General features: G+C 38.4%; 1 protein-coding gene across 1 annotated transcript; it reads right to left on the bottom strand.

Annotated features, from left to right (window-relative positions):
- Positions 1–229: 229 nt before the first annotated feature.
- On the bottom strand, positions 230–17,436 carry LOC123508765. Its single transcript, XM_045262658.1, has 11 exons — positions 17,282–17,436; positions 13,001–13,231; positions 11,912–12,077; positions 10,873–11,009; positions 9,928–10,137; positions 8,245–8,461; positions 7,976–8,130; positions 7,233–7,472; positions 6,944–7,050; positions 5,413–5,548; positions 230–1,710 (listed from the first exon to the last, which is right to left on the bottom strand). Exons 1-11 carry the CDS (start codon positions 17,340–17,342, stop codon positions 1,541–1,543), a joined length of 1,830 nt encoding a protein of 609 aa, XP_045118593.1. The 5' UTR covers positions 17,343–17,436; the 3' UTR covers positions 230–1,540.
- Between the last annotated feature and the right edge of the window lie 9,917 nt (positions 17,437–27,353).

Genomic DNA, 27,353 nt, shown 5'->3' with positions numbered 1-27,353 from the left:
ATATCACTATTCATATTTTGATATTCTATTCCTCTGATGTTTGCTTTTCTCCTCTCGACACTGTAAATAAGCATGTCAGAGTCTTCTTATAGTATAATACCCCAACATTACATGTCTAACAAAGCATTTATATAATTATGTACATTATGCTCTTTTTAGTTATTGTTAATTTTTTTTCAGTACTAATAATTTTCAAAAATGTATTTCAGGACATATCAGAATGTCTCTATACATAGCAGAATGTCTTTATTTCATGAGAAATATTTCCTCAATCAAGACATACATAAGACAGAATGATGAAAATCATCATATGAAGCTGTATGAAAATATGTAACAGTATTTGTAAGAAACAAATTTTCATTGAAGGTTATGGAAGACAGTATCATTTCATAAACATTCTTCCTAATAGTCCCAAACATGAAAGTATTTGCACTTGAATTGAGCTGAAAGTGTCTCTATACACTTTAGTAAATTAGTTTATGCTGTGTTCACACAATTACATCAATACAGTAATCTTTGTGCTGCCGTAGTGAAGAAAAATTACTCGTACCATTAAACATACTGTGTATCTGAGATAAAACTGTGATTCATTATGAGCCTAACATGTACATTTCTTGAGATAAAAAGTACCTATGTGCACCGTATCTGATAAATGTACATAAAATAATCTGTCACTGGGATGTATGTATGTGTACTGATGATCACAGTATTTCAATGTAAGTTGCTTTTTGTCACTACAGTAGATATCAGCATCATCTAGTGCGACAAGAATTTAACTGTACTGGACGGAATGTGAAGGGATGGAACAGTTGCATCAAGAACGATCACTCCTCAGCACACAAGTTACATATTACTGGACGGATCTATAATATTACATAACTCAAAGACTACTGCAACGTCCCTCAGTACCAGTGATGGGAGACACTGAGATGGCACAAGTGGAGGCAAAAGTTAGGTCACCTTTCAAGAAATTTGTATCTCACTTCCCATTTTTTTTCTTTTTTTTTTTTTTTAAATATGGTATGGTATTGACTGTTAGTTCTATATACATTAAATTTTATCCTACACATTGTCTTCCCTGCTAGGAAAGAACAAATAAATCCTATCTTGGCAAACCTTATTCACCTGTACAGTACTATTAATAGTACAGTAAGTGCTCCAGTTTTTAAAACTGACAAACCATGCCAATATAAATCCACTCCTTGATGTTTATATATATATATATATATATATATATATATATATATATATATATATATATATATATATATATATATATACTTGTGTATTTTTCTTGTAGATTAACTTCTTCCTTTTCACAATCACTTTTTGAGATCTACAGTTTGTATCTTTAAACTGGATAATGAGAAGAGGTTGCAGAAACTGGAGGATTCTTTCCTCTCCTTTAGGGATTATGTATGTACAGTATATCTGGATGTCTGTAGTAACATCCATGGCAGTGACCTACAAGTCTTGACCCTAAAAGTATCTTTAGATTATGACATTGATATTTATTTGATTCCCCTTACACCTCACAGACTCAACCAAAGTGGATGAGATGGAGGGAGAGGAGTGTGAAGAGAAGCATCCCTGAGAGGGTTGTGACCAAGGCTGCAGTGCTGGAGTCCTGGAATTTGAAGACATGGATACTGGATCCAGGCTCCTTCCAGGGGTTGTCACCGTCATCAAAGTGCATAGGACACCGGTCGTCTGGGAGGGAGAAAGGTACAGTAAGCCTCTTCTTGTCATTTTCATAAAGAGAGAAATATGGCAAGTGTTGTTCTTTCTTTTTTTAAATGCTGATTTATTTGGTTATTCTGGAGGTCAGGTGATAAGTGGCAGAACACCATAAGGAAAAAGTATCCCATTTCATCCTTATTTGTTGAGTATCAAAAGAACTTATCTTTATACTGTGCAGTACAATACATTTTGGTTTTAAGGATGATATCAAGTGATCTATGGCATACGTATATACATTTTTTGGAAACAGAAGTACTTTTAATACCTGTATAACAGTTAACTTTATCAAACTGAAAATACTGTCCATAGTTAGGAACACTGATTGAACTAAGAATTGTCCCTTCAAATATAAAACTTTTAATATATTTTTTCCCTTCTGCTCTTTATTTCCTAACAAAGTGCACTCTGTTGAGGAAGAGTATAAAAAATCATAAGTTTTATCTGAAACTTCTCCTTTCATACTATAAGACATTTTTCCTTGGATTAATTTTTTTTTTCTTTTTTATGTAGGGAAGAGGGCCAGCCAAGGGCAAGAAAAAAAAAGTTAAAAAAGGCCCACTTGAGTGCTGGCTCTCTAAAAAGTGCAAAAAGTGCCAAAACCATCAGCCAGAATTAGGGGAGCAAATGCCTCAATACCTCCCTCTTAAAAGAAGACAAGTTGTAGGAATTCAGAAATACAGATGCAGGGAGGGAGTTCCAGAGTTTACCAGTGAAAGGGATGAATGATTGAGAGTACTGGTTAACTCTTGCATTAGAGAGTTGGACAGAATAGGAATGAGAGGAAGAAGAAAGCCTTGTGCAGCGAGGTCGCAGGAGAGTGGGGGGTATGCAGTTAGCAAGATCAGTAGAACAGTTTCCAAGAAAATAGCGATAAAAGATAGAAAGGGATGCAACATTTCGGCGGTGAGAAAGAGACTGAAGACAGTTAGTGAGAGGAGGGAATTGATGAGACGAAGAGCTTTCGATTCCACCCTATCAAGCAAAGCTGTGTGACTGGAACCCCCCAAACATGCGAAGAGTATTCCATACAGGGACGGATAAGGCCCTTATACAGAGTAAGCAGTTGGCGGGACGAGAAAAACTGTCGGAGACGCCTCAGAACACCTAATTTCATAGAAGCTGTTTTAGCAAGAGATGAGATGTGAAGTTTCCAGTTAAGATTATGAGCAAAGGACAGACCGAGGATATTCATTGTGGAAGAGGGAGACAGTTGAGTGTCATTGAAGAAGAGGGGATAGTTGTCTGGAAGGTTGTGTCGAGTTGATAGATGGAGGAATTGAGTTTTGAGGCATTGAAAACTACTAGATTTTCTCTGCCCCAATCGGAAATCTTAGAAAGATCGGAAGTCAGGCGTTCCGTGGCGTCCCCGCGTGATCTGTTGACTTCCTGAAGGGTTGGACGTCTCTGAAAGAACGTGGAAAGATGTAGGGTGGTATCATCAGCGTAGGAGTGGATAGGGCAAGAAGTTTGGTTAAGAAGGTCATTAATGAATAATAGAAAGAGAGTGGGTGACAGGACAGAACCCTGAGGAACACCACTATTAATAGGTTTAGGAGAAGAACAGTAGCCGTCTACCACAGCAGCAATAGAGCGGTCGGAAAGGAAACTTGAGATAAAGTTGCAGAGAGAAGGATAGAAGCCGTAGGAGGGCAGTTTTGAAATCAAAGCTTTATGCCAGACTCTATCAAAAGCTTTTGATATGTCTAACGCAACAGCAAAAGTTTCACCGAAATCTCTAAAAGAGGATGACCAAGACTCAGTAAGGAAAGCCAGAAGATCACCAGTAGAGCGACCTTGACGGAAGCCATACTGGCGATCAGACAGAAGATTGTGAAGTGACAGATGTTTGAGAATCTTCCTATTCAGGATAGATTCAAAAACTTTAGACAAGCAAGAGATTAAAGCTATAGGACGGTAGTTTGAGGGGTTAGAACGGTCACCCTTTTAGGAACAGGCTGAATGTAGGCTTCCAGCAGGAAGGAAAGGTAGAAGTCGATAGACAAAGTTGGAAGAGTTTGGCCAGGCAAGGTGCAAGCACAGAAGCACAGTTTTTGAGAACAATAGGAGGGACCCCATCAGGTCCATAAGCCTTCCGAGGGTTTAGGCCAGCAAGGGCATGGAAAACATCATTACGAAGAATTTTGATTGTAGACATGAAATAGTCAGAGGGAGGAGGAGAGGAGGACAAGCCCAGAATCGTCCAAGGTGGAGTTGTGAGCAAAGGTTTGAGAAAAGAGTTCAGCTTTAGAGACAGAAGAGATGGCAGTGGTGCCATCAGGATGAAATAAAGGAGGAAAGATGAAGAAGTGAAGTTATTTGAGATGTTTTTGGCTAGATGCCAGAAGTCACGAGGAGAGTTTGAGTTTGAAAGATTTTGACATTTTCTATTTATGAAAGAGTGTTTGGCAAGTTGAAGAACAGACTTGGCATGATTCCGGCAGAGATATAAAGTGCATGAGATTCAGGAGATGGAAGGCTCAAGTACCTTTTGTGGGCAACCTCTCTATCATGTATAGCACGAGAACAGGCTGAGTTAAACCAAGGTTTAGAAGGTTTAGGTTGAGAAAAGAATGAGGAATGTACGCCTCCATGCCAGATACTAACACCTCTGTTATGCGTTCAGCACAAAGAGATGGGTCTCTGACACGGAAGCAATAATCATTCCAGGAAAATCAGCATAATACCTCCTCAGGTCCCCCCAACTGGCAGAGGCAAAACGCCAGAGGCACCTTCGCTTTGGGGATCCTGCGGAGGGATTGGAGAAATAGGACAAGATACAGAAATGAGATTGTGATCGGAGGAGCCCAACGGAGATGAAAGGGTGACAGCATAAGCAGAAGGGTTAGAGGTGAGGAAGAGATCAAGAATGTTGGGCGTGTCTCCAAGACGGTCAGGAATACGAGTAGGGTGTTGCACCAGTTGCTCTAGGTCATGGAGGATAGCAAAGTTGAAGGCTAGTTCACCAGGGTGGTCAGTGAAGGGAGAGGAAAGCCAAAGCTGGTGGTGAACATTGAAATCTCCAAGAATGGAAATCTCAGCGAAAGGGTAGAGGGACAGAATGTGCTCCACTTTAGAAGTTAAGTAGTCGAAGAAATTACTATAGTCAGAAGAGTTAGGGGAGAGATAAACAGCACAGATGAATTTAGTTTGAGAGTGACTGTTAAGTCGTAGCCAGATGGTGGAAAATTCGGAAGACTCAAGAGCGTGGGCACGAGAGCAAGTTAAGTCATTGCGTACATAGACGCAACATCTAGCTTTGGAATGAAAATGAGAATAGAGAAAGTAGGAGGGAACAGAGAAGGGGCTACTGTCAGTTGCCTCAGACAGCTGTGTTTCGGTGAGGAAAAGAAGATGAGGTTTAGTAGAGGAGAGGTGGTGTTCCACAGATTGAAAATTAGATCTAAGACCATGAATGTTGCAGAAGTTAATGTAGAAGAAGGAGAGTTGTCTTTAGAGGGTAGGCTGTGACTGCCCCCTTGAGTTGTGAGACACAAAGGGAAACATTCAGCGAGATCACAACTAGCTTTAATGGAAGGTTCACAGCACCCCCTGAACTAGTGCTATTAGATGTCACTGGGAGTAAGTTATTGTTTCATGCAACAGCTCATGGCCAACCCCATTTTGTTGCTAAAGAAAGAATAAACAGATGAAACTGTGCATATTAATACTCACGTTCTCTTTCATACTCCACCATGTTAAGAATGACTGCTGCCCCATTGCCTGTATTCAGGACAGTCTGACCAAGGTTACAAAACGGCCCAACACTTTGTGACATGAGTACTTTGTTCAAATCTGCTCTCTGGTACACCTGAAATGAGGAAAACATTTAGCTGAGTTGTTGTAATGATTTAAACTTATAAGAAACTGAAGGGAAGAGGAATACATGATTGCCAGTGCCAAGCTATAGTATCGTAGCAAAAATAAGATTCGCTTTAGTTGTTTTATGATGTGGAATAGTGGTGGAATTTACAATAAAAAGAAAAGAATTACATGAAAGATTAGCAAGTGACTCAACACTGATAATGCAATACTAGTAAGGACCAATCAAATCCAGTCAAGAATTGATGAGCACCTTGGTCTAATTGCTTATCTATTCAACTTGCAATATTTTGAGCATCTAGCTAGGGATTCAGTCACAGTTATGATCTCTCATGGCCAAATTATCCTGCTTTCAGATTCATAATTCAAGGTTCCCATGATGGTCCAAAGGGTCATAACAAAATGAAACATACTGTGAATTAATGTTTGATATAATAATTGAGAAGATGTTAAGGATGAAATACGGAATATATGAAGGCCAGATCACCAGTAGAGTAGCCACAACAGAACCAATACTGGTGATCAGGTTATGAAGTAAGAGGTTGAGGAATCTGTCTGTTGAGGAAAGACTCAAAAGCTTTAGAAAAGTAGAAAATTAATGCTATAGGATAGTAGTTTGAGAGATTAAAGTGGTCATTCTTTTTAGGGGCAGACTGAATCTAGACAAACTTCCACCAGGTAGGATAGACAGAGATGGTAGAGTTTGACAAGACAAGTCATAATTACAGAGGCACAGTTTTGGAGAACAATAGTTCAGGTTTAGAGATAGATGAGATGTTAGGGAACTCTATACAGTGTCCACCCATCCATCTATGCTTTCCAGTCCTTCTAATACTCTCGAGTAGAAGCTTAATAAGTTCGACACACATGACCGTCCTGTCTTGAACCCAAATTGTCTGTTTGATATGACTTGTTCTTCTTCCAGATGTTTAACCCATTTTTCTTTGATAATTATTTCACACAACTTCCCCATAACACTTATTACTTCAAATATAGTACTGCAAATGAGCTTATTTTGATTTTTCCTTTTTATAATGTGGGGTTTTTTTTTTTATATATCCTGGTTCCCTGGAACCAATTTATTTTTCCTATAACTAGGTTCTTAATTCAGTCGTCATCACATTGGAAGGAATCTTATTCTTTATCGTGTATCCTACTATAGTAAATTGATGCCTCTCTAATGTAGTGCTTGCCAGGGTGAGGCATCTTCATACATACATTCACTAGTATTTTATCACATATTAAGTCACCATGGGATAGAAGACCTATCCTCACTACACCACACTTTTGGGTGTTAATTGTGGTGTAGTGAAAATTGATCCTGTCTTCTTCATACATCATTACAGTTATTATCACTACAATCACTGCCAGCAAGTGTACTCACCCAACACCTGTACTTGGAGTATGGGTCCAGCTCATCATAGGTGATCAGGTATGACTTGAGATTCTCCTTCCAGTATCCAATGCACTTCAGCTTGTAGTCTGGATCAGCTGTGAGTGGAAGGAGAAATCAGTGGTTGTCCCTGTACCCTTTCTCTTTTAATAAGTAATCTTAATTTCTGTAGTTACTTCATATAAGATCTATGTAAATTACAAAAGCATCATTGATGGCATTTATTCACTTATCACTGTATTGTCATATGACTGTCACTCTGTAAGCTCGTATCGCTTACTGTAAATGTCCATGTGTCGGCCATATGCATCCACAGTAATGCAGTAGTGAGCATCAATCCAAATTTCTTTCTGGTCCTTGTCACACACTGAGAGGTCAGAGATGTTCTCCTTGCACTGAATGTCATCCCATGGAGTCTTGGTCACACCCCCAAGGACTCGTGTCTCAAACTGCACCTCTCCCTTCTGGGTAAAGTTGAATTTGCCGGCAATGGGGCATTTCACAGGCACTGGGTCCCTGGCTGGCAAACCAATAGATAGGCAGTTACTATGTGTGAGGAAGGAATGATGCAAAAGAGTGAAATGTTGAAACTCTAAAACCTTATGAACTTATGGGTTATTTGCAAAATTCATGAGAACTAACTTTTACTAAAAATCTGTTGAGAAAGCTATTGATATAAAAATTTTAAGTCAAAAGTAAATGAGATTTTCACAATCAGAAAAGTATGAATCCATAGTGAAATACATGTTTGCAGTACATATGGAAGGAAACGTTTTCTTTTCATGAGCTTGGATTCATTGAAAAATTTATTCATGAGGATTTCAATACACTGTACAAAGAAACAATGATGTGCAAATAAAAAGTTCACAGTTCTCTGTCCTACCTACATAGGAAAGAGACAAACATACAAATCAATAAATACACATTAAAAAAAGATCTACCAAGCGTAGAAACATTAATGAATAAATGTAAAATATGATAATGTGCAAATTGGATAAAACATAGAGTGAAGCAAACACTCACCCAACATGAGATCATAATTCCACTCCCGGTCACTCTTAAACTGAATGTAGGAGCAGACAGTGGAGAAGTCCTCTCGGATCATCTCTAGACCTTTTCTAAACCTGATGATGTTGTGGTGACGAGGCACAAACTCAAAGCATACGTAGTCCTTTTGACTTAGGGAGAAAGTGACAGAATGAGTTAGTATATTACCAAGATTACTTCCAATCAGCTTAACTTATTTCAACTACCAACCAGTTTTGCACTACACAGATGACCAGGCAACCCACCAGCCATCAATGTTGAGCCTTGCCATCATGTATCGGTTGTCCTTCTGTTCCCTGCAGACATAGATAGTGCGTCGGTAGCGGCCAATATCTGGGTATGTGGTCTCAATGATGTGTGTCTGGTTGATCATGACGTCTGCCTCTGTGTGTGCCGTGTTCACCCAATCACCAGTGAAGTTCTTGGGCAGCAGACATCCAGGAGTGACTGTTTCCTGCTTCACTGTGTAATACAAGAGAATAGAATATATAGATCTGCTCATACATTATAAATAAAGTATGGAGCATAACTGTGATGAAAAACATTTTGACAAAACATTTTGAATAACAAAATACATGAATACTGCATTAATTTTACTCACACCTCCTTATCTAAGTGATTAACAGAAAATACAAATGTATTATGGATAGCCATTAACCAGATAAAATGTTTTACTTATTGAAACAAACTAGAAATTAATCTAATGCAATGTACAGTGACAAATTCTTTAGAATATTGACACTGGTGTTTTGTGTAAATAAAGCACATATGAAAAGTGTAGGAGGAAAGTTCTTGGCTTGACAATAAGATTAGCATTAACTTTAGTATATGTTATTCAAAGTTATGTTCTTGTTAGTATAGCTTTATAGGTTATGCTTCATCAAAGAAAAGTGTTCATGTGATGACCACATAATATCCCTCCAGTGCTGATGTAAGGATCAGACTTAGACGCTGAATAAGGTACAGGAATCAAGACTTCCTGCTGTGGAGAGGGCCATGTATGTAGAATGGCAAATTAAGAAGACGGGAACAATGAGATAATGTATTTTAGCAAAAGGAGTGGTGAAGAGTTGTGGGATGGTTGATATCAGAAATACTGCACATCATTTACTGACAAAACACTAGTGTTAATTAAGAAACTCCCCAGAGTGCATTAATTAGCAAAAATTCAAGGTTGAGTAAGATCCAAACCCTTATCCAAGTGCTTATAAGTGCACACTGTATGCGCATTTAAGATCAGTTACACACCATCACAGCAACCAACTGCTCCACACATCATCCAACACCATAACTTCATGCGGATAACTCCAGCAAAGTATCCCAATAAGTCTAAGGCCTGTGTACTGAACTGGGGTCAGTGCCACTTATGGTAACACTAGGCCTCCAAGGTGAAAAACAGACTTATATAGTTGAGCCACATTGTGATAATGAGTGAAGAGTTTATAAGGTGTGAATGAAATTGGAGGTCTTGATAGGAGAGGATGGCCAATTGGAAGGATAAGCAGGGGAATGTATGTGAAAGAGGTGAGGCACAGTGCTTGGAACAAAGAAGGATGGACACTTTTCTGCTTTAGTGAGGCTCTTCAGGGACACACTTAGTGATAGTGAGGATTTACAAAAATAAACAATGAAATGTTACACAGATACAGAACAAACATTTCTTTGTCAGTATAAGCATGTTGATTAATAACTATTGTGATTTGTTTCATGATATCATTTAACTTGTAAATAATAAATGATTATCTTTTTTTTTTTTTTACATTTTTTCAACCTTGTAATATTATTCTTTTTCCTGTCACTTTTCATTAGAACCTCTTTTTCACTTTTTTTCATATACCTATTCATTTATCTCACCACTCACAGTATATTTACTTATTCCTTCCCTTTATCTTTAATGTGGCCATCTGTCCTCTCTTTCAGCACCTTACCTGGAGTCATGCGGAACCTGAATGGACTGTTCTCTGGTGTCTTGAGCACGGAGCACTCGGGGGTGATGGAGTGGCCCATGTACAGGTCGTCATCACGGTTACGCACGAAGCAGCGGTACTTCTCATCCTTCCTCGACTCCTTAGTGTTGGCAGCCGCAAAGAAGTGGTTCTTCCCCACAAACCAGTCACCCAGACACGAGAACTCCTTGGCTGGTTTGGGTGAGTAGTGGTAGTGGGAGTTAGGAATGGTTGTAATCACAGTGTGAAGTTACAGCATCAGTAGGGACTGGATGGGAGTTAGCAATGATAGTGAGTTTGTTGACCAGTAATAAGAAACTGTGCATTGCGGTACACTTGTATAGATGTATTTTCTGTAATGTCTCCTGTTATAGATTAATGAAAATTTAATCTGAGGGGTAGCCATGAAAGGAAGTGACATATGGATTGAAGGTGTGGCAGGACATTCAACACTCACAACTCATTATTACCAGAGCCTTCAATAATCACTACCTCCTACACAGACATTGGTTTTGGCTATTCTTCTACAATTCTACAATTTCTAATACTTTGGTCAGTCCAGTAAAATATGGGAAAATATTACTTGAAGAAATTTGAAATGCATCTTTTTTTCATGGTCTCACACTCACCCAGCTGATGCATTGAAAAGGAATAAACTGATTGAAAAAAAATGAAACCTGAACTAATCTTACCTACTATTGCATTTGTCTACAATTCTTCCATGTTATGCATTAAAAAGGCCTGCAATCATGTTAGACAAATAACAACTAAAGTGATGAGTACATTTTTAAACTCTCGTTCATATATTTTCTAGTGGCCATTAGTGAGCCAGTTATTTTTAATGAATTGTTGTGCAGTTCTTCATCTGTATTGTATTAGTGCAGAAAATGCATTATTTCACCTTTACATAAAGTTGATAATACTTACTTCCTTCAAAAGATTCCTTAATACCATCACATTTTTTGAAAGTCAGATTGAATTTCTGGTTGGCGATGAGGAACTGGTTACCAGGCTCCTGGCATGACCGGATCTTGGCCTCAGGGTGGTTGCATTCTCCTGTGAAACTGTGAAGGAAGACAGGAAGAGTGGACTGTTAGGGAGAAAATATAGAATAAAGAAGTATGGCATGAGAAAAGCAAGAGAATGGATGAATATGGAAGGATTTAAAACTAAAATAGCATTATGAACAAACTGAATTAGCAGCTAATATTAGATTTTCATATAAAATTGTGACATTCCTCGTGTGTGTGTGTGTGTGTGTGTGTGTGTGTGTGTGTGTGTGTGTGTGTTTGTGTGTACTGTCCTTAATGTGCAGGAGAGAGAGAGAGAGAGAGAGAGAGAGAGAGAGAGAGAGAGAGAGAGAGAGAGAGAGAGAGAGAGAACGAAAAGCATGTGGCTGGGAAAGTGGGATGGGAAGTGGGATGTGTGGATGGGGGTTGGAGAGAAAGAAGGTGATCTGATACACGTTAGAGGCAGCTCCAGCCAGTGACAGCTGCGATGAGAAAAGGATGACAGATATAACTTTTGCCAGAAATTTAGATAGGAAAAATGCTTCATCAAGTAGGAAACTGACTGTACTTGAATTCATTTGAAGGGGAGGAAGATAAATGGCCATACCAAAGTTGAATTACCAGAAATGTGTGCTAGATGATCTTTAGTTATGGCTAATTTAATCCCTTCAGCACCATGACGCGTTTTCATATTCATTCTGCTTACTATTTGATGATTTTACACAGCTACAGAAACTTGTGTGGGAATTAAAATAGTGAAGACTGTAGCCATTAATCTTCTGACCTCCATAGACTCATTCTAATATCAATAAAATCGTCTAATCACACCCAAAACTCAAGGTAGAAATGCGTCCCAGTACTGAAGGAGTTACATGCATGCGGAATACTAGACAGATAAATATAAGGTAACCCAGACCGTAGTGCCTCTGTTAGCACCATACATTAACTTCCCTCACCTAAATCTGTTCTGATAAGCGAAGTGCCACACGCCTTCAATAGCCGAGCGACAGTTCTTTGGTCGATAATTCTCATTGAACATCGTGACGAGCCGCGTGTCCTTGTCCAGCTCGGAACACACATCCTCCAGGGACGGCTTGCTGTCCCGGTAAGTGTTGCATCCAGCTGTGGGGAGGGAACGTTGGGTGAAGGGTAGGTTTGCAGGAAAGGATGTTAGGTGATTGGGTGGGAAGTTGTCAAGATGATTTTTTTCATGTCTTCCAGTAGCGATAGGAAGATATAGGAAAAAAAGAGCGTCAAACGAAATGATGGTTATAATGTTTCATATGCAGTTTATTTCATCTTAGGACCGAGGAAAAGACGCCTCTAAATTTAGCTGGCATACTGTAGGATCGCAAAATGATTATCTATTTTTACGGCAGAGATGTTTTTCTCTCGTCAACTTTCAGAATTATAAACCAGTTATGAAAATCACGATAGTTTTCACGGATATCTTATTGTGAACGTATCAGTCAGATTTGTTAAAGGTTATTTGTAATGTCAACATTAAAGTATTTTTCATTCAATATCATTAGTGATTTGAATACTCTTGCTTGCGCCAATCGTTGATGTTAGTACAATATACAATGGTTTATTGAGCGTATAATGTTTGTGTTTTATGTAAAAGGGACAATAATAAGATGAGGTGGGGCTGGTATAGAAAAAGCCCACTGAATGTTAGTAACCAATGGGAATAGTTCAAAAAGCACATCAGTGATTACATGAAGTGTCTTGCAGGATTGCGTGACATAAAGGATCAGATGTAGATGGTGATAAGTGACCTACCGAGAAAAGTAGATAAACTTGAGTCTGCTGTAATCATGAATTACAAACGTAGAAAAAAAACTTATATAGAGTTAATAGAGTCTTAATAGAGTTAAAGTTGCAGATAATTACAGAATGAAAGCTTATGGTAATAGGTTAAACGTTTAAAAAGGAATATAAATCGATACATCAATAATGCTAGTAATTATCATCATTATCATCATGGAAATCAAAGGAACATAATATTATAAACCAGAGGCGGTGTGGACGAGATGGCCACGTACTTGCACTCTTCTGCAGGACGTTCACTGTTCGGATGCGGAAGCGCACGCAGTAGTAGCAATCGTTCTGCTTGAAGAGGAGCGCTTTGTAGTCGTTGCGGTACACCTTGATGGCCACGCAGGTGCCGTGGTTGGTCATGTAGGTGTCGTCGATGTCCGTGATGGTGTTGCTGCCTTGCTCGAAGCTGAACCACGTGCCGCGCATCACGAAGGGGATCAAACACCCATGGCTCACTGCACAGGAAGAGAGATTATTGACTTAATTTAGGAACATATGGAAACTGTAAGAAGTCAGCAGACCTACACTTCGCATTCTCCATATAAACACACCTACCTATCATCCCTATCCATGAATTTCTTAAAGCTTCCCAGTGACTCTTTACTAACATCGTGAATGTAAAGTCTGTTACTGTTTTCATCACTCGTATCTTAAAAACTAATTTGATAAAGTTTGATGTCTTCACTTCTTGTCCTTTTCAAATTAATAACAACGTTACTTTGCAGCCACGCATTGCCTTAAATATTGTCTCCTTTCTTCCTAATTTTCTCCCGCCCATACTTGTATTACGTAATAACTAGTGCACGCAATACAGTTCTGCTCCCCATTTTGAGGCTACACGTGTTTGTTAGTTATACTGCCTGACTGACGAGCGAGAACGTCTGTTTTATCAATTTATTTGTCCAGTTTACTTTTCTTTCCCATGAACCAAAAAAAATAAAGAAGTGGTCTTTCTGGCGTGATTTTATTACGAGTGAAGTTCGTTTTCATGGGACAGTATTTGCATACGCTTCTATACTCTATTTTGACAACATTTTTTTTTTTATGTATTTTCATGATTGTAACCGTAAGTTACAAAGGAATCCGTATCATCGATAAGGAAATGCCCTGGAATCTAACTAATCATCAGCGTGGCCTACCAATGTAATGGAAGCTGAAGCTTTCCAGAACATAAACAATGGTGATTCATTCTTTGGTAAAACACGTATATTAAGCGGTTTTACCTCATTAACACAAAAGTATTGTTCCCAGTTGTTAGACTGCACTATTTGGAGTATTTAGAACACTAATTTTGATCTTCGGCTTAGTTTTGCCGGTTTACGAAATTCATTAACACCTGTAGAATTTCATAAGGAAAGGTAGCACCTTCAGTCGGTGTCATTGTTAAGACAGTGGCGAAACTGAGGAACGAACTAGTTCGCTGCGCGCGCGCGCTCACACACGCACACACACACACACACACACACACACACACACACACACACACACACACACACGACGACCTGCCGGATGTTAGATCATAATAGCCAGAGTTAAATAACACCATAGTATTCACTCTCCGGTACGGTACGTTGGTGAATGGAGGTTGGAGTGTAATGGAAAAGCAAGTTGAGACCAGACGTCAAGCGTGGTTCCAAAACAGCTGTCTCCGTTATAATCATAAAATTAAACTTTTGGTGCGTATGATGGATAAATAATACCAATAGAAGACAGTGTTTAAGGTTTTACACACAAGCTTGTATGTTTTGTACTAATATATTGTTTACCTTGCGCTGTTGTAGCGTTATTTCTTCACTCTCTTCCTTGGAGTTGTGCAAGTCATACACGGCATGAAGATGATGTTCCGATGACAGATCTTTTTCGTGATTTATAAATGCCATCTTTTCTTCGCAATATGAATAAAGAATTTTCTCCCTTTGTATCAACAACAAAAACTACAACTTTGCCTCTTCTTTCATGAATGCTAGTCTTGTCATTTCCGTGTTCTCTTCTTCCATGAAGTTTACTGGTTTTGTTGTATTTATTTCTCCCTCCTCTTTATTGAATGGCACTCCCAGGCAGCTTCCCTCTCCACACGTCTTTGTCATTACCTTGTTGCTTTTCTGTGAGTGAGCTACACATGGCAGTGTTATGTCATAATTACTGACTGTGGGATTGGCAGGTGCACTTAAGAAGACGCTACAGTCATCACTGCCATACTGTGTCTATAACACTTGTGATTTTGACTGTGAATCTTATTATTCTTGTTTTGTCGAGTAAATAAACAAATAAAAACAATAAGTTTAGAGATTTAGTTGTAGAATTCTCATTTTGACTGATGGCAATTTTGGTGAACACATTACTTGATTTTCTTAATTCAACTTGCCTATTTGCCCACGTTACAAACATGAACAGAGGCGGTCTTTATCACGTGACTTAATGATATTGAAATATTTTTTTCTTGCTTATGTTCGAGAAAACAATAAATTCCGTAATTATTTAGCATGTATAGAAGCAAGCTGCCTCCCCTCTCTGTACACGCAGGGTGACACAGACGTTACTGTCCTGCACCTAAGTATGTTATAGATCAGCATGTGTATATTTGTTTTGGCAGAATTGGAGAGCAATACTAAAGAGTTATAAGTTTCATTCTTATAGACACAGTGCAGAAGTTGTATTCAGAAAGGCCGCGGTGCGAGGCCAGTGTGAGCGTGTGGCTGGCACCGCCGCTGTGGGAAATAAGACCGTGAGGAAAGTAGGCATGCTAGGACGGCGGCTGGAGATGCTGACCTCAGCTTAGTGCTGATGCAGAGGTCAAAGGCGACTGACTTGTGTATTTGTCTAACTACTCCGTAGTGACATTGTAGCTTGGTTTCTTTCCTTATCTATATACGACACTAGTTAGTTTCTCTCTCTCTCTCTCTCTCTCTCTCTCTCTCTCTCTCTCTCTCTCTCAGGGTCGATTTTAGCTTAATTTCCAAGCATATATATATATTTTTTTTTTTTTTGGTGAGAATTTCAGTTTGTCTTAATTTCTGAATAATCATGTTTATGTTCTTTATTGTGAGTCTCCTATCGATTGAATACCATTGGCTGTGCTTTCACTAGGTGTAAATTATTAATCTTCATTACTTTATTATCATATAATGTTTTAGTGTGTTATTTCGCAACAGATTCCTCTTATTCCTCAGACTTAATTAACAAATTTGCATGTTTTGCTTGCTATTATCTTTCTCCCTCACCAGTTTTGTATTGTGCAGTATTTGTATATTGTCCCAGTTGATAGTGTTCTTCTTGACTTTAATTTATTACATCATCATCCTCCTCCCCCTCCTCTTCCTCCTTGTATCTGGACCATTCGAGTGTTTACGGTTTTGAACGGAGGATGACATTTTTTCCAGCAGTTTCCCACATTCAAAGTTCATGCTGAAGTTATAATATATACGTAAAGGAAAATAAGATAAACCGAGTAGTTACAAAGAAAAGAAAAAAATAATAAATCGCTAGCAATTTCTATTCGTTAATTCTTTTTTAATTCACCTAATGGAGTGGAAAGATGCAGGAAATATTCTTCCATCCCAGAGAGTACTGAGAGAAAAGTACACTGAAGAAAAATGAGAGAAAATAGGGAAAATAATGAAAGTTTTCGCCACCTTCCTTTCTTCCTTCCGCTGATCATTTCATTCTTTTTTGACATACTATCGTGTTTTTTTTTTCTTTTTTTTCTTGATTGGACATTCGCATAAACAATTACTCCGCTTGAATGGTCACTTGTCCCTCGTCTTCCTCAGTCTGCCCTCCCTTGTCCTCGTTCTCGTTTCCTATCACAGTACCTCTTCCTCATTTGTAATTCATATTTCATTTCTTCGGCCTCCCCGTACTCCTCCTCATCCTCCTCCTTACTGACTGGCGGTCGTATGTCTTATATAACTACATCTTACCATCCTTCATCGTTGTATCTTATCTGTCCTTATCCGATCCTTTACCACTCCTCCATTGGTGAGAGGTGGAAGGGATGGGAAGGGAAGGGGTGTGCCTCCTCGCCTTTCATAACGCGGAGGGAGGGGAAAGAATACATTATCTAAGTGGTAATTTCAACTGGCGGGAAAGGAGCTAAATTATTTCCGCTCCCAGATGTGCATACCAGAGGAGGCTGCATCATCTGTGAGACGCATTTTCAACACCTATCAGTTTTTCAATGTAATCGTGAACTAGGAAAATAATAAGGTGTTACATTAGGTGAAGTAAATATCCCGAAGGTCGACTTTAGGTGTTTATGACGTACAATTTACACCTTTGAGAACACTGGAAGCATCAACTCATATATCCTCACCGGGTCGTGTAGGGGAGGCATATAGGAGTGTCTTGGGTAACGCGAGAGAGTGAAGGATAAGACGGAGAAAAGAAACCAGCGTCTTTGTTTTGAAACGTATCAAGACTGGAGGAGACTGACTCGGCCCAGCCCATCACCACCACTACCACCAATACTGCTACTCCCTCCTTCCTGCCTGGCACATCACACTCACCTCCCACTATAGCAGACGTCAGCAGGAGGAGATATGCCGCCAGCCTGTCTCGTAACGCCATGATTAGTAGGATAAGGGGCGGAAATTTTCACGGAACACTACTGCATTTCTCCAGACACGAGCGGGCACTGCTGGCTACTGGGGTGGGGACTTGGTGGGGCTGCGGATGTGAGTAAGAGGGAGGGGACAGGTGGGAGGCGGGAAGGAGGTGGGAGGTGGGTAGGAGGGGGCGGTAAGACGGGGAGGAGGAAGAGACGGAGGGGAGTTGATACATGCCGTCATTTTTATTTTCCGTGACGATTTACTGCCATGAAATCCTTCCGGGCCGAGTGAATCTTCTTCCTCATACGCCACGGATTTGAAATGCGTCGGGTAACAGGTGCAAATCCCGCTCAGCCTCCAGGTTATTCGCCACAAGGGAGCTTCCATTTTTACCTCACATTCGCTGACAACTCGAGTTAACATTTAAATTATGCAAAGGTTTCCCCTCCCGTCGAATGTGGAAACAGATCTACCGCTTGGCCGCCCTTCCATCCAACAGGCAAAGTGCAATTTTATGTCTAAATGGAGGCGAAGCAAGCGAGGCCAGAGTGAGACAAATAATATTGATGGTGTTCGTGTGGCAGTCATTGATCACACACCTTGCTCAGGTAAAAGTGTGGCAGAGACACCTGGCGCCTACCTGGCCAACTACTCACCTGGAAGCAGAGAAAACGGGGCCTGTGGTGGACTATGGTATTTTTTTATGCTGGTATGTAAGCAGGGAATTATTTTTTGACATCTCAATTTATTAATCTACTTTGGAATTCGTTAAGGTTTTCAAGAATGTTTTGGTGTTTCTAATTAAAGTATAGCGACGGTTCTGCTTCATCAGTGAAGAAACCCTTATTAAAATTCGATAAATTATGTGCAGGAAATCTTCGAAAATAGTAATTATGAGAGCGAAGTGTTTAAAATTGCAGGCACATTATGTGTTTTCGTAGATGTGCCAAGTTGAAGTCGAAATCGTAATATTTGTTGACATTAATGGGAAATAAAACCGTGTATAAGAAAATAAAGGCGACTGAACTGTAGTTTTAATCTCTTGATGCATTTTCGTTTGATATTTTATTTCGTTCTCTGTTTTTCTGTACTAGGCCTGTTTTTTCACTTTTTATTTACATTATTTTTTTTTTTTTTTTTTTTTTTTGTGGCGTGATACGGAGGTTGTTTCGGATTTATTCATGTATATATATTTTAAAGAGTTTAAAATGTAATGTTTTTATCTGTAATTATTGATGTAGATGTAATCGTAATGACATTGATGATAATAGTGGTGTTGCTATTACTACTGATGGTGGTGATAAGAAGTGATGATAGTCATAGTGATAATTGTAATAATAAAGATAAAAATAATAATAATGATAGTATTATTAGTGTTATTATTATTATTATTATTATTATTATTATTATTATTATTATTATTATTATTATTATCTTAATATTATTATTATCATCATTATCATCATCATAATTATCATCATCATCAATATCATCATTATTATTATCGTTATTATTATTGTTATTATTACTAGTAGTAGTAGTAGTAGTAGTAGTAGTAGTAGTTATAGTAGTGGTACTATTGTTGTTTTTATTGTAAATTATTACATGTAATTCTGTTCACTCAAATTAATTAGTCAGAGTACTTAGTAGTGTTTTAGGATGTAAATTCAATCTTTTTAAATCTCAGGCACGTCAAGGCGATGCTGTGAAGGCTTTAAATTTGAAGTTCTTTTAGTTCAAATGGGTTAATATTTATCATGTGTGTGCATGTGCGTGTATGTTTGTGTGTGTGTGTGTGTGTGTGTGTGTGTGTGTGTGGGGGGGGTAGTTAGGTGGGTGGGTGTGTGGGTGTGTGTATAGATGTGCGAGAGAGAGAGAGAGAGAGAGAGAGAGAGAGAGAGAGAGAGAGAGAGAGAGAGCTGTGGTAAGAATTAATGATGGAATTATTGTAAAGAATCTAATAAATAAAAACTATTTCTTAAACTTTGATACATAAACGGGACTAATAAAGGGAGGGAAAATAACCGTTAATTCTTGACTATAAGATCACATTGAAATAATGAAGTACTGGATACGTTGGATACCGCTCTTCCCTCTCACATTATCTACAAGGCGCAGCGCTGGAGATATTATTTTGAAGCTTAACCTAACCTTACGCTACTCAAAACACAGAGGCGTTTTGTATCATCACAAGTTATCCCTGATTTTTAACCCCTTTAGGTACTGGGACGCATTTTTATCATGAGTTTTGGGTATGATTAGACGATTGTATTTGCATTAGGAATAGTCTATGGAGGTCAGAAGATTAATGGCCAGAGTCTTCACTATTTTAATCCTCACACATGTTTCTAAAGCTGCATATTATTGCCAGATGGTAAGCAAAATATATATGAAAGCATGACATGGTACTGAAGGGGTTAATATAAATCTACCGACAGTTTCTCGTATTAACAGGAAATTATCACTTGCTAAAAATGTTTCCGTCTACGCCACTCTCGTAAGGAAATTCCCTTACTGATTTCTATGTAGTTTCTGGATGTTTGCTTAGATAGTTTGATCATCAGGTGGTGTGGTTTCCTTTGCCATGTCCAGAGTGTAGGTGATAAAAAAAAATTGCCTTAACGTTTCTGTGTTGAATATGAAAATTAAGACAATGATGCTGGTTTTCATTTCAATTTTCTGAAAAGTACAAAAAGACGTAAACAATTTGTGAGGAGGTGATAGGGTATTTAAAACAGCAATATGACACCACAATGCGTAATCATGTGTATTAACGTCGCATATTGTAAATCTGTAGTTTGTTTCCTTAGTTTCTGCAATGGGACATGAATCAAGCCTTTGTTACAAGATTATCAAACTTGAAAGGATCACAATGAAATGTGCAATGATATCTATATTAGCTTGTAACGCATTTTCCCAAGGATATACAAATTTCACCCTTATTCGAGTGATTTTCTAAATGTTTAGGGCAAAGGCAGCTCAATAAATTACATAACTAGGCATATTGACGTAGTATATTCTTTGTATGCTGTAAATCTAGTGCCACTTGCTTTACCTAATTCTGGAAAAGGTAACTTCGCTAATGATCAGTGCAATACAGTCATGCGTCTCAATATTTTCTAGTAAATACTGAATCAGCTTAGTATATTCCCAGTAAGTTTCTCCACAGTGTCACTGAGAAAATAAATTGACTGTGTTGTCATATCTGGTCTTAAAAGGTAATGCAGGGAGTAGATGATTGTTAGTGAAAAGCATCAGGTTATTCAATCGGTTTTCAAAATAGCAAAGTCTTGTGGCATGCGAAGTAAATCAAGAGAGGATAATTAGTCTGATAGGTAATTATTGGTGTTAATTTTGGGCTTGACTAAATCCGCAGTCAGTTTGTCCATGTGGTGACTTCACTGGTATACATCATCACAATTATGTACGTTGAATATTTAAGGCTCAGCAGCTCCTCCTCACGGTCTTCTTTTTATAAATCCCCATTCGCTTGGTCCATAACACCCTCTATATTCAATGGCTTAATAAGTGACTGGTGCAAATTTACTGTACTGTTTCGAAAGACAACACTGACCGCAAGTGGTTGGTGAAGTTCGAACCTTTGCATGCTTGAGGTTTTGATATCGAATGCAGTGAAATGTTGCAGTTAATTAATTGAAGGAAGAAATCTCAGGTTTGTAAAGACTTTGTTCTCTAGATAAGATTTTCAAAGGTTACTGAATGATTAAAGTCGTATTACTATAGACGTCTCTGTTATTCAGGATGCGAAATCATAATAAAGAAATTTACTTCGATTCCAGACAACTTGCACTTCTGCCTGTAGGAAATTGTTAGAGATAAGACACGGAAATATTTGATAACATGGACTTTATTTTCAATACCACTTAGTTAAAAGTGATTATCTAAGTTTTGCTATTTTTCATTACCAGTTAGAGTTAAAAGCTATGTCCCAACCTCCATTACTGTCAGTTAATTAAAAGCGATGACCCAAGTTCTGTTATTTCCACTAACAATTAGAGATAAAAGCCATAACCATGCTTCTCTTTCATTGCCATTGCCTGTAAAATTAAAACAAATAATCGAGCTCCTTTACTTCTCCTTCTTTCCATGTGATCTCGTTACTGTGCATCAACCTGTTACCGCCTGACAAGTCTTCCCATGATTATTGTAAATTTATCTATTCCTATTTTCGTTCTTGTCTCCAAAATACTTCACAAGCCTTAAAGAAACTAAACTTAACTTAGTATTCGTTCCTTTCTCTCTCTCTCTCTCTCTCTCTCTCTCTCTCTCTCTCTCTCTCTCTCTCTCTCTCTCTCTCTCTCTCTCTCTCTGTCTCTCTCTGTGTGTGTGTGTGTGTGTGTGTGTGTGTGTGTGTGTGTGTGTGTGTGTGTGTGTGTGTGTGTGTGTACTTACAAACTTATTTTCACATTTTGGTATGCATGTCTGGTGATGATGACAGTTTAAGGGATCAGTCAGAGAGTCATCTTTGTGTTAGTATCACCACGTGTCCTTCCGTGAACCACCCAGGCATATGGGTGGCAGATCGTGGCGCATCACTGGCCTGGTCTCGTGCTGCTTGTTCTTCCATAGCGTTTCTTTGTATTCGTTATAAGATCAAGTCATACTGTTTTGGTGTTATCTCTATAAATTTGTAACGTAAGGCTCCATTCTCTTCTTCCGCATTAAGATTTTTTTTCCCTCCTTTCCTTTCCTCTCTTTTCAACTTCTCTTGCCTCTATTCCTCCTTTTCTTGTCTTTTTGCCTTCATTTTTTCTTCCGACCTGTTTTTTTTCTTTTTGTCTATCCTCTATCGTGTTCCCTCTTATCATCCCTTCTCTCTCTCCCCTTCATTTCTGTTCTTGTTTCCCTCCCTTTCTCCCTTTCTTTTCCTTGTATCTTCTTGGAAGGAACATTTTTGCTCCCTGCCCAGCCTCCCCGCCTCTTCCTTCTCCACTCCTTCACTGTCCCCTCTTCTTACCTCCTCAGAACTTCTGTTTCTCAAAGAGTATATACATTTTTTTCATGTCAAAGGCAAGAAGGTCACAGCATTTATGAAAATGATTATCTTTGTCACAATCTATCGCTCCCAACTAACAAAGCATAGTTTGTTTTATTTATCTTTATTTATTTTATTTATTTATTTTTATTTATTTATTTATTTTTTTTTTTTTTTTTTTGTATGGGAGCCAGTAGGTCAAGTAATTTCTTGCAATTTCCTTAATGTTTTTATAGTATGGTTGCATCTGTCATTGTTTATGTCAACTTATCATAATAACCAAGCTTCTTCAGCACGACAAGGTTAAGTTCTGCTAGGTCAATTTAAGTTAGGTTCTGCTAGCATACCCTAATCCAGCTTAACATAACCTAACAAACCTACCATAACTTAACCTTGGCGTGATGAAGAAGCTTGCATATTATAATAACAATTAGGCATCAACAATGACAGATGTAACCACACTATAAGAACACTCAGGAAATTGCTAGAAATGACAAGAACTAAATATAAACGCCCCTATAAAACAAATAAATAGATAAATAGAATAAACTATACTAGGGTAGCTCCTCATCTAACAACATATTTACACATGTCTAACGTATCTCGTAAAGCTTCCTACCGAATCACCATTACGACAAGTCAACTGAGAAGAATCATACCAACTGTGCCTCCAAAAAGATCCTTAACCTCTTCAGTACCATGATACGTTTTCATATTCATTCTGGTTACTATTTGTTGATTTTATACATTTCAGAAACTTATGGAGGGGAATTAAAATAGTGAAGACTCTGGCCATTAATCTTCTGACCTCCATCCTTACTAATGTCAATAAAATCATCTAATCACACCCAAAACTCGTGGTAAAAATGCGTCCCAGTACTTCGGGGGTTAACCTCTTTAGTACCATGACACGTTTTAATATCTATTCTGCTTACTATACGGTGACTTTATCCAGCTTCAAATACTTATGTGGGGATTAAAACAGTGAAGATTCTGGCTATTAATCTACTCACATCCAGAGGCACTTCGTAATATAAAAAAAAAAAAAAAAATCATGTAGTTATACCAAAACTCGTGGTATAAATGCGTCCTAGTACTGAATGGGTTAAGACTGTGAGGTTTGGCGTGGGCTTATCTTCCCCTTGACCCTCACAGGCCTACCTTTACTGAGATGTTGAGTGTAGGTTAGGCTGGGCGCGGCTTTGATCTTGATGGTGATGGTGGTGGTGGTGGTGGTGATGATTGAGTCAGTTCATCATCCTTTTTGTGTTTGTCTTTCTCTTTATTCTGTCTTTATTTGTTTCTGTCTGCCTGTCAATCAATCTATCTATTTGTCTGTCTACTTGTGCTTATGTATGTATGTATGTATGTATGTATGTCTATAAATTAATATATCTTTTTTATCTATATGCTTTCTCTTTATTCTGTCTTTATTTGTTTCTGTCTGTCTGTCAATCAATCTATCTATTTGTCTGTCTATTTGCGTTTATGTATGTATGTATGTATGTATGTACGTATGTCACTATAAATTAATATATCGTTGTTTTTTTTTTTTATCTATATGCTTGTCTAGCAGTATATATTTCTATTCAGCTGTGTGTCACCAAGTCTGTTGTCTGTCTGTATGGCTGTCTGGCTGTCTGTCTGGCTCTGTCTGTCTATTTTTGTCTGTTTTTGTGCAACGTTTCACAATCACTGTCTTTTTTTTTTATACCATGTCTTGTCTATCTATGCCGCAATTTGTCCATCTCTCTCTCTCTCTCTCTCTCTCTCTCTCTCTCTCTCTCTCTCTCTCTCTCTCTCTCTCTCTCTCTCTCTCTCTCTCTCTCTCTCTCTCTCTCTCTCTCTCTCTCTCTCTCTCTCTCTCTCTCTCTCTCTCTCTCTCTCTCTCTCTCTCTCTCTCTCTCTCTCTCTCTCTCTCTCTCTCTCTCTCTTTATTTAAACAAAAGCATATACAAAGAACAAGGCTTAATACCCCACGTTGAGTATGGAGTTATTCCAAAAGCCTATAGTAGTATTGTTTTTGAGAATAATACATATAGTATACTATACATTAAGACATTATACGTGAAAAAAATAATAAATGAATAGAATACACTCCAATACAAAATTTCTTTACAATAAATACTACTGCAACACCAGCCGCGACGGGTGCCTGCCTCGCCACTTTCTCTCTCTCTCTCTCTCTCTCTCTCTCTCTCTCTCTCTCTCTCTCTCTCTCTCTCTCTCTCTCTCTCTCTCTCTCTCTCTCTCTCTCTCTCTCTCTCTCTCTAACATTCTGTCAGTCCCTTACTCTTTATCTTCCTTCTTTTACTCTACTTTCATTAATTTATTCATTCCTTTTTTCCTTTTACCTTCCTCTCTCTCTGGTCTAGTTCCGTTACCACCTCTCTCTCTCTCTCTCTCTCTCTCTCTCTCTCTCTCTCTCTCTCTCTCTCTCTCTCTCTCTCTCTCTCTCTCTCTCTCTCTCTCTCTCTCTCTCTCTCTCTCTCTAACGAATGAATGGATGGAGTTTTCATTCACACTCATTATATTGCTGTCGATGTATAACGTGCTTGCTTTTTAATCTCTCTCTCTCTCTCTCTCTCTCTCTCTCTCTCTCTCTCTCTCTCTCTCTCTCTCTCTCTCTCTCTCTCTCTCTCTCTCTCTCTCTCTCTCTCTCTCTCTCTCTCTCTCTCTCTCTCTCTCTCTCTCTCTCTCTTCTATCATCTGTAATCTGTGCAAATATAATTTCGGAATACAACTTCTACTTTAATCGTTACTGTGTGTGTTGGTTTCCGTGACTTTATTCCACGTCTTGCTATCTTATTTACTTGTGGTTTCTAAGTCTCCTTGTTTCCGTTAGTCACTCTTTCGTGGTTTGTAATACTTCATTCTTTTTCCTTCATTGTTGTTTACGCGTTGTGGAGGCAAGGTTAGGGTAGAAAAATGATTAAATGGTAAGAAGAAAGGTGAGAAAAGTAGCCGACTTCCCGCTACCGAAAGACAAGTCAGTTTGTTTATTTCTGGAGTTGTCTTGATGTTGCTTATCTGAAATTGCTCAAGTCGTAGGAGAGAGGAATAGTAGACCACTGTAATGTCCAAGATTGTGCCGTTATTGTTTACTGTGGAAAAGCGGATGGAAAACACGCTCAACTTTTGGGATTGTGAAAGTCAAAGAGAGAGAGAAAAATGATCGACTTGTTTAGTGTATTCTCATATTACCAAATTGTTGTTATTATTTACGGGTTAAGGAAACTAAGTTAAAAGAAAAAGTTTGAAAAGATACTCAACTTTCGGTTACGTAAATATCAGAGCTCGAAAAAAAAAAGGTTGGCTAGCATAGTTTTGGAAATGTCTTTATATTCGAAACTGTTCAAATAATAGGAAAGATGAAAACGTAAAAAAACTCTACTTGTATACCTTATACTGCTCATATGGTATTGAGACTTTCACTGGTGGCTCTCTAAAGGCTAAGACTGAGTTAGAAAGGTTGGTTATTTTTGTTCTGGAAATGTCTTGATACAGATGCAGTGTTGCGGAGAGTACCGGTGAAATGGAGTGAAGATATTGGTTGACTCTTGCATTATAAGGGTGGACAGAATAGGAGTGAGTGAGTAGAAAACCTTGCAAAGCGAGGGCCCAGTAGGGACGGGGAGGCATGCACTTAGCTAATTCAGGTGTGTGTGTGTGTGTGTGTGTGTGTGTGTGTGTGTGTGTGTGTGTGTGTGTGTGTGTGTGTGTGTGTGTGTGTGTGTGTGTGTGTAAGCATTGTGCACATCTTGCAAAGAAATATGAAAATGTGAAATAGTACGAGATTCCTTAAGGCATAGTAATGAAAATCACGAAAGAGCAAAGGAAACATGAAGAAGCTTGAAGTGACACACACACACACACACACACACACACACACACACACACACACACACACACACACACACACACACACACACACACACACACACACACACACACACACACACACACACACACACTAAAAACTATATCTTGTGTGTTCCCGCTCTCCACCAGTGGAAACACACAAGGTTCGTCTTAATTGTATTGTTTTCTGTGTCACTTACCCCTTTTTTCATGTCTCCCTTGCTTGTGATTGTAATTGTTGTGCCTTCTTAAACTTCATATTATCTTATGTTTTTATATTTTTCTGTACGATGTACCTTAATGATTTTATTTGTCTTTAGCCTGACAATGCTTTCTGGGAAGGTGAAACGTTGCAGTAAAGGAAGAAGGGGTATCAATGTTCACCTCATATATATTTGATATGTAACTCGTATCTAAATGTTTCTTGATTGTTATGTAATTGATGCGTGATTTGTTTGTAATCGCCACGTAATTATGTATAATCGCTGTGCAAAGCTTATGTAATCGCTGCATGATTCGTATATAATTGTTGAGTAATGTTAATGTTATTGCTACGTTATGCATATACATCTGCTACATCATTCATACATAATCGCCAAGGAACGCCCCTGTAATCGCTTCCTAATTTATACATAATTGCATATTGATCTGATATGTAATTATAACAATACCTATATAGCTGCTTTGTAATCCCTAAATAACTTGCATGTAATCCATATAATAACGTTACCTTCATCAAAACTTTAGAATTCATCATTTTATTATCATTTTCAAACAGTCTTGTTCTAAAGTTGCGATTTTCACATCAATTCCTCATCTTTGCAATGTCACCTTTACTATTACTTAACGCCTCACGATTCCCCGACTTGTCATTTATTACATTCCTACTCGGTTGTTAAATTTCTGAAGCATTCCAGGCTTTCATCGCCCTTCCAATGAATATTTCAAAAGTATAAACCTGGAACTTGCACGTCTATAACTCACAGATATATCATTTCTATCTCTATCATTTTTAAACCCGATATCTTTCTAACTGTAAACTATTTATCTGCTTTTTTTAGGTCAATAATTTCTAAGCGTATGATTTTCAAGCTTGTTGTTTGTGCGACATTCGTAATCCCATAATTCCTGGCTTGTAATTTTTTATATATATATATGATGAAATATAATATA

The sequence above is a fragment of the Portunus trituberculatus genome, chromosome 25, assembly GCF_017591435.1.
Source record: "Portunus trituberculatus isolate SZX2019 chromosome 25, ASM1759143v1, whole genome shotgun sequence".
NCBI lineage: Eukaryota > Metazoa > Arthropoda > Malacostraca > Decapoda > Portunidae > Portunus > Portunus trituberculatus.
This window is presented reverse-complemented; position numbering and strand designations above follow the sequence as displayed.